Source organism: Oncorhynchus masou, chromosome 22 (genome assembly GCF_036934945.1).
Source record: "Oncorhynchus masou masou isolate Uvic2021 chromosome 22, UVic_Omas_1.1, whole genome shotgun sequence".
NCBI lineage: Eukaryota > Metazoa > Chordata > Actinopteri > Salmoniformes > Salmonidae > Oncorhynchus > Oncorhynchus masou.
Window position 1 is genome coordinate 56,998,844 of NC_088233.1, and position 11,082 is coordinate 57,009,925.

At 44.2% G+C, this 11,082-nt stretch overlaps 1 protein-coding gene across 1 annotated transcript in view; it reads left to right on the forward strand.

Moving 5' to 3' along the window:
• The window catches only part of mrpl23 (mitochondrial ribosomal protein L23), a 125,714-nt gene extending 122,112 nt beyond the window's left edge, over positions 1-3,602 (forward strand). Inside the window, exon 5 of the mRNA XM_064930627.1 lies at positions 2,938-3,602. Within this exon, the coding sequence (XP_064786699.1) occupies positions 2,938-3,102 (165 nt within the window). The 3' untranslated portion in view covers positions 3,103-3,602. The remainder of the gene's footprint in view (positions 1-2,937) is intronic.
• The last annotated feature ends 7,480 nt before the right edge of the window (positions 3,603-11,082 follow it).

Genomic DNA, 11,082 nt, shown 5'->3' on the forward strand with positions numbered 1-11,082 from the left:
GTCTGTGTCTGGGAGAGAGAGAGACTGTGTGTCTGAGAGAGAGAGACTGTCTGTGTCTGGGAGAGAGAGAGACTGTCTGTGTCTGTGAGAGATAGAGAGACAGTCTGTGAGAGAGAGAGAGAGAGAGAGAGAGAGAGAGAGAGAGACTGTGTGGGAGAGAGAGAGACTGTATGTGTCTGAGAGAGAGAGAGACTGTCTGTGTCTGGGAGAGAGAGAGACTGTCTGTGTCTGGGAGAGAGAGAGACTGTGTGGGAGAGAGAGAGACTGTATGTGTCTGAGAGAGAGAGAGACTGTCTGTGTCTGGGAGAGAGAGAGACTGTCTGTGTCTGGGAGAGAGAGAGACTGTGTGGGAGAGAGAGAGACTGTATGTGTCTGAGAGAGAGAGAGACTGTGTGGGAGAGAGAGAGACTGTATGTGTCTGAGAGAGAGAGAGACTGTCTGTCTGTGAGAGAGAGACTGTCTGTCTGCGAGAGAGAGACTGTCTGTCTGCGAGAGAGGGACTGTCTGTCTGTGAGAGAGAGACTGTCTGTCTGTGAGAGAGAGACTGTCTGTCTGTGAGAGAGAGACTGTCTGTCTGTGAGAGAGAGACTGTCTGTCTGTGAGAGAGACTGTCTGTCTGTGAGAGAGACTGTCTGTCTGTGAGAGAGAGACTGCCTGTCTGTCTGTGAGAGAGAGACTGCCTGTCTGTCTGTGAGAGAGAGACTGCCTGTCTGTCTGTGAGAGAGAGACTGCCTGTCTGTGTGAGAGAGAGACTGCCTGTCTGTGTGAGAGAGAGACTGCCTGTCTGTGTGAGAGAGAGACTGTCTGTCTGCGAGAGAGAGACTGTCTGTCTGCGAGAGAGAGACTGTCTGTCTGCGAGAGAGAGAATGTCTGTCTGTGAGAGAGGAGACTGCCTGGGAGAGAGAGACTGTCTATGTCTGGGAGGGAGAGAAACTGTCTGTCGAGGAGGGAGAGAGACTTTCTGTGAGAGAGACTGTCTGTGTGTGGGAGGGAGAGAGACTGTCTGTGAGAGAGACTGTCTGTGTGTGGGAGGGAGAGAGACTGTCTGTGAGAGAGACTGTCTGTGAGAGAGACTGTCTGTGTGTGGGAGGGAGAGAGACTGTCTGTGAGAGAGACTGTCTGTGTCTGGGAGGGAGAGAGACTGTCTCTGAGAGAGAGAGAGAGAGACTGTGTGGGAGAGAGAGAGACTGTCTGTGTCTGGGAGAGAGAGAGACTGTCTGTGTGTGGGAGAGAGAGAGACTGTCTGTGTCTGGGAGAGAGAGAGACTGTCTGTGAGAGAGAGACTGTCTGTGTCTGTGAGAGAGAGACTGTCTGTCTGTGAGAGAGAGACTGTCTGTCTGTGTGAGAGAGACTGTCTGTCTGTGTGAGAGAGAGACTGTCTGTCTGTGTGTGTGAGAGAGAGACTGTCTGTGTGTGTGAGAGAGAGACTGTCTGTCTGAGAGAGAGACTGTCTGTGAGAGAGAGAGACTGTCTGGGAGAGAGAGACTGTCTATGTCGAGGAGGGAGAGAGACTGTCTGTGTGTGGGAGAGAGAGAGACTGTCTGTGAGAGAGACTGTCTGTGTCTGGGAGGGAGAGAGACTGTCTCTGAGAGAGAGAGAGAGAGAGAGAGAGAGACTGTGTGGGAGAGAGAGAGAGACTGTGTGGGAGAGAGAGAGAGACTGTGTGTCTGAGAGAGAGAGACTGTCTGTGTCTGGGAGAGAGAGAGACTGTCTGTGTCTGTGAGAGAGAGAGACTGTCTGTGTCTGGGAGAGAGAGAGACTGTGTGGGAGAGAGAGAGACTGTATGTGTCTGAGAGAGAGAGACTGTCTGTGTCTGGGAGAGAGAGAGACTGTCTGTGTCTGGGAGAGAGAGAGACTGTGTGGGAGAGAGAGAGACTGTATGTGTCTGAGAGAGAGAGACTGTCTGTGTCTGGGAGGGAGAGAGACTGTCTCTGAGAGAGAGAGAGAGAGAGAGACTGTGTGGGAGAGAGAGAGAGACTGTGTGGGAGAGAGAGAGACTGTGTGTCTGAGAGAGAGAGACTGTCTGTGTCTGGGAGAGAGAGACTGTCTGTGTCTGTGAGAGATAGAGAGACAGTCTGTGAGAGAGAGAGAGAGAGAGAGAGAGAGAGAGAGAGAGAGAGACTGTGTGGGAGAGAGAGACTGTATGTGTCTGAGAGAGAGAGAGACTGTCTGTGTCTGGGAGAGAGAGAGACTGTCTGTGTCTGGGAGAGAGAGAGACTGTGTGGGAGAGAGAGACTGTGTGTGTCTGAGAGAGAGAGACTGTCTGTGTCTGGGAGAGAGAGAGACTGTCTGTGTCTGGGAGAGAGAGAGACTGTCTGTGTCTGGGAGAGAGAGAGACTGTGTGTCTGAGAGAGAGAGACTGTCTGTGTCTGGGAGAGAGACTGTCTGTGTCTGTGAGAGATAGAGAGACAGTCTGTGAGAGAGAGAGAGAGAGAGAGAGAGACTGTGTGGGAGAGAGAGAGACTGTATGTGTCTGAGAGAGAGAGAGACTGTCTGTGTCTGGGAGAGAGAGAGACTGTCTGTGTCTGGGAGAGAGAGAGACTGTGTGGGAGAGAGAGAGACTGTATGTGTCTGAGAGAGAGAGAGACTGTCTGTGTCTGAGAGAGAGAGAGACTGTCTGTGTCTGGGAGAGAGAGAGACTGTGTGGGAGAGAGAGAGACTGTATGTGTCTGAGAGAGAGAGAGACTGTCTGTGTCTGGGAGAGAGAGAGACTGTCTGTGAGGGAGAATTTAGCGAAAGCTTTGGTGATAGAGAAAGGAGTTGGAGAAAGTCTGTCTATAGCACGCAAACATTTGTGTGTAACACCTCATGGGCCCTGTCTTGTTGACTAAGTGAGTAGAGACCAAGGGCTTAGGGGAAAAGGGGTTGGTGGCGAGTTGCCATTTCAGATTCACCCTAGTTGAATCTGTCTCTAACCCTCTCCCTCTGTGTCTCCAGGTGCAGCAGCAGACATTTGAGTTCCCTGACATCTTCACCGAGAAGGATGTGAAGTCAGCCGAGGGCTCGGTGGAGGAGATGCAGGAGAAGTTCATGGAGGATGAGAAACAGAGGCAGAAACCGGACCTTCGCAGGGGAGGGGTCACAGAGTGGTTCGGCCTCTAGAGAGAGAGTTTGTGTGTTAGGACATATGCACTGCTGGTGTGTGGGTTTGTTTGTGAGAGAGTGTTAATATTGTGTGTCATCATGTACAGATTTTTATCTGCAACAAGTCCGTTTGGTGGAAAGTTTTTCAACATTTGAGACGTTCTCTATTGTCAGGTAACACCACTTATACCTGTGTTGACCGACCCTCGTCCTGGAGAACATAATGGGTATCCAGGATTTTGCTCTGAACCTGCTCTAACACACCCGATTCAACAAGCCACTCTTTTGATGAGAGTAGCTGAATCCTGCTGATTAACTGTCAAATCAGATGTGTCAGAGCAGAGCGAGAACAAAACCCTGCACCCCCAGTCGTTTTTGAACAGGAGAGTCGTCCACCTCTCCCTGACGGAGAAGGCTACTGTGTGGGAATGTGTTTTCAGTTCACCGTAATATGTCTGTGTGAGTGTTTTACTGTGAACTACTGTACAAGGAAAAGCTAATAAAAAGTAACTTGTCAACCCTCTGCTTACTGTTACATTTACTCTCTTTCGTCTACCGCTGCTGTGTTTTTCCTTGGACTGGGCACTTCCAGTACCACGCTCCACACACACACAGTCCCATACAGCACGGTGGTGCCAAAGTGGTCCAGTTATTGTGATAAAGTAATGAGCTGTGCTACGAGCTGGCAACGGACCAGAAGGATGAAAGCCGACTTACGGTAATAGGGCCTTAATAGGGTCCTTAAGGGAGGGTCAGGGGTTGCGTCCCAAACGGCACCCTATTTTCCATGTAGTGTACCCATAAGGCTCTGGTCAAGATGAGTGCACTATATAAGGAGGTGGATGGCGTTTGGGACAGAGCCGGGGTATACTCTCCCAAGGCTGTCTAAGAACTGCCATTGTGGGATAAACCCAGGACCTTACTGAAACTGTCCTCCAGCCGTGACCACAAAATGGCAGCGTGTCCATGTGGGTTCCAGTCCTTCATACCTCAGTCCTCTGACCACACCGAGCCAACCGGACTATCGCCAGGGAGAATGTCAATATTGATCCTGTTGGCCATTGTGTTGTGCCTGGAACCACACACCCCCTGCGTAGCTATAAAACTATTTGATTTAGAACAAAACAAGCCCCCACAAAACTTTCTCTTTCTCTCTCTGTCACGCTTTTTCTTCCACCTCATCCCTCCCTGGTCGTCCAGAGAAGCAGCTGGAGAGGGAAAGAGAGAGCAAGCCCAAATTCCCCTCTGCTCTCCTCACCTCCTGAAGAGACCCCACATGAAAGTTGGGAAATCTAGCTCTGGTGTTTGCCAAGCAACTATGTCTCCCTCCTCCCCTCCCTCCCCGTACCCAATAAAACACTGGGAGCACAATGCATTTCCCCCAGCAGTGTCTGCAGCAATACTACTTTCCCTGTTCACATAGTGTTCTCCCTGCCTGTCAGGAGGCTACAGGGCTGGGGGGGGGGGAGATGGGGCCATGTAGAGGGTTAGATCTCTTCCCTCCCCTACACATAAGACGTGGTAGTCCTGATACTGAGTGAGAGAGAGAACAGTGTGAATGAGATGGAGGATGGAGTAGAGAGATGGAGTATAGTGGAAGAGGAAGCCAGAGGAATGGGGATAGTGTTTGAGAAAGAGAGATGGAGTATAGTGGAAGAGGAAGCCAGAGGAATGGGGATAGTGTTTGAGAAAGAGAGATGGAGTATAGTGGAAGAGGAAGCCAGAGGAATGGGGATAGTGTTTGAGAAAGAGAGATGGAGTATAGTGGAAGACGAAGCCAGAGGAATGGGGATAGTGTTTGAGAAAGAGAGATGGAGTATAGTGGAAGACGAAGCCAGAGGAATGGGGATAGTGTTTGAGAAAGAGAGATGGAGTATAGTGGAAGAGGAAGCCAGAGGAATGGGGATAGTGTTTGAGAAAGAGAGATGGAGTATAGTGGAAGACGAAGCCAGAGGAATGGGGATAGTGTTTGAGAAAGAGAGATGGAGTATAGTGGAAGAGGAAGCCAGAGGAATGGGGATAGTGTTTGAGAAAGAGAGATGGAGTATAGTGGAAGAGGAAGCCAGAGGAATGGGGATGGTGTTTGAGAAAGAGATGGAGGAGGATACTGAGATAGGCTTTTTCAGTTTTACTCAACTTTTTGAGTTAAACTTTTGTTGCGTTTTGCAACTAAACATGATTATTTGTTTCTCCGAAATGAAACCATCAAGTGATATATTTCAAATTAATACATGTCTTTGTACAACCCCATTTCATGATTAGATGGTAAAAAAAAACATCTCTTTGATAAGTTCTTCTAACAATAAAAGCTCATTTACCAACATTTCTCAAAATCTATTTATGGCATTTTGGAATGATACTTTATTTAATCTACACAATACATTATATCTGAACATTTTGTAAATGTCCATTCTGAATGTCCATTGCCTCAGGTGTACATAATCAAGTCAAATAAATTAACCAATTATATTTTGTACAGATAAGTTGTGACGCTCAGCTACTGTATGACTCGTTTGACATGCCACTGGAAAGGTTGAAAACCGCAATTCATTTTGTGATACCTGAAAATACTGCAGAGTAATTGAAAGCAACCTTGCAAACAGCAAGTTGGATGCTTATTAAACACAACTTTAAACCTCTTTGTTCATCTGAGTGTAAGTGTTCTTGTTTCAAACACTCACAATAGCATCTTTAAAGGGATAGCTTGCTCAGAATACAAACTAACATGATTTTCAACCAACCTTGGCTGTATTTGATTCAAGAAGGCAGGTTTGAGATATTTTGTTTCCTTTCGACACTTACTAGTCATATGTTGTTACTGTTAGCATTCTCAGTGACACTTACCATTAAACTGTTCTTATGCCTTTGTAATAAAACTTTAATCGCTTTTGGAGCCATTTGTTTTTGTCTTATTAAATTACGACTTTGAAGAGGCTTGTATTGACGTGTCAAACACCCTGGTAATGGCTGGAATGGGCTCAATGGAATACATTGGTTTTACGTTGCATCTATAACCAAGCCGACTCTTGGTCAGGAATTTAACGCACCATCTCGACACTTACATCACCAAAACATAGAACTTTATTTTGGTGAGTGTTCTTTTTTAAAATATATATACAGTGCCTTGCGAAAGTATTCGGTCTCTCAATGTGCAAAACTGATAGAGACATACCCCAAGCGACTTACAGCTGTAATCGCAGCAAAAGGTGGCGCTACAAAGTATTAACTTAAGGGGGCTGATTAATTTTGCACGCCCAATTTTTCAGTTTTTGATTTGTTAAAAAAGTTTGAAATATCCAATAAATGTCGTTCCACTTCATGATTGTGTCCCACTTGTTGTTGATTCTTCACAAAAAAATACAGTTTTATATCTTTATGTTTGAAGCCTGAAATGTGGCAAAAGGTCGCAAAGTTCAAGGGGGCCGAATACTTTCGCAAGGCACTGTAGTTGCTCATCCTAGGCCGATCTGTCCAATTTGTCCTGGTGGTGGCACAGAGGGTACACAGCTAACTCTAAGGGCTTGGATCCCACTAGCGGGATCAAAATCAACAACATTCGGTGAAGTTGGAGTGCGCCAAATTAAAATGACAAAATCAGAATATTAAACATTCATGAACATACAAGTGTCTTACATTATTTAAAAGCTTAACTGAGGCTTTTCAACTCCGACACCGAAGGAGATGACTTCAGTGGTTTCAGTGCACAGGAGGAGGAAGATAGTGACCAATGACTTTCTTGGTAGGCTACTGTTTACTGCTAGTTTTTTTATTTTGTTACAAGCCGTGTTTTGTTAAAGCCTATTTATTTTTGTTACAAGCCGTGTTTCGTTAAAGACTATTTATTTTTGTTACAAGCCGTGTTTCGTTTAAAGGCTGTGTAAAGTTAATTTGTTTCAATGTACCGGTAGGCACCTGCGGCTTATAGACATGTGCAGCTTATTTATGTACAAAATACATATTTGTAAAAAAATCAGTGGGTGCGGCTTATATTCAGGTGCGCTTAATAGTCCAGAAATTACGGTAAACTCAGTTTTCAAAATTCCTGACATTTAATCCTAGTAAAAATCCTGTCTTAGGTCAGTTAGGATCAACACTTTATTTTAAGAATGTGAAATGTCAGAATAATAGTAGAGAGAATGATTTATTTCAGCTTTATTTATTTCATCACATTCCTAGTGGGCCAGAAGTTTACATACACTCAATTAGTATTTGGTAGCATTGCCTTTAAATTGTTTAACTTGGGTCAAACGTTCTGGGTAGCCTTCCACAAGCTTCCCACAATAAGTTGGGTGAATTTTGGCCCATTCCTCCTGACAGAGCTGGTGTAATAGAGTCAGGTTTGTAGGCCACCTTGCTCACACACGCTTTTTCAGTTCTGCCCACAAATGTTCTATGTGATTGAGGTCAGGGTTTTGTGATGGCCACTCCAATACCTTGACTTTGTTTCCTTAAGCCATTTTGCCAGAACTTTGGAAGTATGCTTGGGGTTATTGTCCATTTGGAAGACCCATTTGCGACCAAGCTTTAACTTCTTACGGATCATTGGGACGCTATCGTCACATCTCGACAACATCCGGTGAAATTGCAGAAAGCCAAATTCAAATTACAGAAATCATAAAATTTATGTTTCATGAAAATACAAGTGCCATAAATCATTTAAAAGCTTAACTTCTTGTTAACCTCTAGCATCGAGCAATCCCGTATCCGGGAGCGTAATCATAGCCTCAAGCTCATTAGCATAACGCAACGTTAACTATTCATGAAAATTGCAAATTAAATGAAATAAATATATTGGCTCACAAGCTTAGCCTTTTGTTAACAACACTGTCATCTCAGATTTTCAAAATATGCTTTTCAACCATAGCTACACAAGCATTTGTGTAAGAGTATTGATAGCTAGCATAGCATGAAGCCTAGCATTCAGCAGGCAACATTTTCCAAAAACAAGAAAAGCATTCAAATAAAATCATTTACCTTTGAAGAACTTCGGATGTTTTCAATGAGGAGACTCTAAGTTAGATAGCAAATGTTCAGTTTTTCGAAAAAGATTACTTGTGTAGGAGAAATCGCTCCGTTTTGTTCATCACGCTTGGCTAAGAAAAAACCCCAAAAATTCACTCATTACAACGCAAACTTTTTTCCAAATTAACTCCATAATATCGACAGAAACATGGCAAACGTTGTTTAGAATCAATCCTCAAGGTGTTTTTCACATATCTTTCGTTGATAAATCATTCGGGGCAGTTGACTTTCTCTTCTGAACCAAATGGAAACGTGAATGCACCTGGAGATTACGCAATAGTTTCGACGGAGGACACCGAGCGGACACCTGGTAAATGTAGTCTCTTATGGTCAATTTTCCAATGATATGCCTACAAATACGTCACAATGCTGCAAACACCTTGGGGAAACGACAGAAAGTGTAGGCTCATTCCTTGCGCATTCACAGCCATATAAGGAGACATTGGAACACAGCGCCTCCAAAATCTGGCTCACTTCCTGTATGAAATTTCATCTTGGTTTTGCCTGTAGCATTAGTTCTGGGGCACTCACAGACAATATCTTTGCAGTTTTGGAAACGTCAGAGTGTTTTCTTTCCAAAGCTGTCAATTATATGCATAGTCGAGCATCTTTTTGTGACAAAATATCTTGTTTAAAACGGGAACGTTTTTCATCCAAAAATGAAATACTGCCCCCAGAGGTTCAAGAGGTTAATACTCTTTGTCAGATTTCAAAAATGCTTTACGGCAAAAGCACACCATGCGATTATCTGAGGACAGTGCCACAAGAGCATTACATGCATTTTCCAACCAATTAGAGGCATTACGAAAGTCAGAAATAGCGATAAAATAAATCACTTACCTTTGAAGATCTTCATCTGGTTGCAATCACAAAGGGCCCAGCTACATAACAAATGGTCCTTTTGTTCGATAAAATACTTCTTTATATAACAAAAAAGTACGTTTCAATAGCGCGCTTGACACAGTACTCCACCGGTTTCCCTCGTTCAAAATGCATACAAATGAATCCCGTAACTTACCAATAAACTTCTTCCAAACATATCAAACAACGTTCCTAATCAATCCTCAGGTACCCTGTTATGTAAATAAACAATACATTTTAAGACAAAGAATACCGGAGACCATTACCGGACATAAATAACAAAATGCACGCCCTCACCGGAACGCGCAACAAACACTACAGCCAAAATGGGAGCCACTTACCAAAACTCAAAATTCTAGCTTATTTTTCAAAAAACAAGCCTGTGAAACTCTTTCTAAAGACTGTGCACATCTAGTGGAAACCCTAGGAACTGCAATTTGGGAGGTCTTCCTTTTATATTCCCATTCCCAGCCATTGTAATCAATGGTGAGCTGGGGGGACAAAATTCTGGATGGATTGTCCTCGGGTTTTCGCCTGCCATATCAGTTCTGTTATACTCACAGACATTATTGTAACAGTTTGGGAAACATTAGAGGGTTTTCTATCCAGTACTACCAATTATATGCATATCCTAGTTTCTGGACCTGAGTAACAGGCAGTTTACTTTGGGCACCTCATTCATCCAAACTTCCGAATACTGCCCCCTAGCCCGAAGAAGTTACCTGCCTGCCTGATGCCTTGAGATGTTGTTTCAATATATCCACATAACATAGTGCCATCTATTTTGTGACGTGCACCAGTCCCTCCTGCAGCAAAGCACCCCCACAACATGATACTGCCACCCCGTGCTTCATGGTTGGGATGGTGTTCTTCGGCTTGCAAGCCTCCCCCTTTTTCCTCCAAACATAACTTAATGTTCATTATGGCCAAACAGTTCTATTTTTGTTTCATCAGACCAGAGGACATTTCTCCAAAAAGTATGATCTTTTTCCCCGTGTGCAGTTGCAAACCGTAGTCTGGCTTTTTTATGGCAGTTTTGGAGCAGTGGCTTCTTCCTTGCAGAGCAGCCTTTCAGGTTATGTCGATATAGGACTCGTTTTACTGTGGATATGGATACTTTTGTACCTGTTTCCTCCAGCATCTTCACAATGTCCTTTGTTGTTGTTCTGGGATTGATTTGCACTTTTCACACCAAATTACGTTCATCTCTAGGAGACAGAACGCGTCTCCTTCCTAAGCGGTATGACAGCTGCGTGGTCCCATGGTGTTTATACTTGTTTACTATTGTTTGCAGAGATGAAAGTGGTACCTTCAGGCATTTTGAAATTGATCCCAAGGATGAACCAGACTTGTGGTGGCCCACATTTTTTTTTCTGAGGTCTTGGCTGATTTCTTTTGATTTTCCCATGATGTCAAGCAAAGAGGCACTGAGTTTGAAGGTAGGCCTTGAACTACATCCAAAGGTACACCTCCAATTGAGGATGCTTCTAAAGCCATGACATTATTTTCTGGAATTTTCCAAGCTGTTTACAGGCACAGTCAACTTAGTGTATGTAAACTTCTGACCCACTGGAATTGTGATACAGTGAATTATAAGTGAAATAAACTGTCTGTAAACAATGTTGGAACAATTACTTGTGTCATGCACAAAGTAGATGTCCTAACCAACTTGCCAAACTATAGTTTGCCAAAAGAAATTTGTGGAGTGGTTGAAAAAGTAGTTTTAATGACACCAACCTAAGGGTATGTAAACTTCCGACTTCAACTGTATATAGCATTTTCCAAGAGTCTAGCTAAAACAACATGGCCTCTATGAGCTAATGAACTTGCATGAAAGTTTTTCCCTGTCCAACAGCGCCACCATGCGGTCAAACATATTCTACAGGTTAGCTAGACACCTCGCTGAGTGTGTGCCACATTTCATCACTCTCAGTCGAACAGATCAAGAGATATAAACATCTGCCCGGGTATACCACCTCCGCGTGGTCAATCTGAATGTGCTTGCATATGTTGAGACTTGACAGGGTTTGGAACATGTGCAGCAATTTTTGTTAAAATATGATTATCCTTGTCTGATCTATAGGCATTTGTGTGCCAGACCACTCCCACGTGAAT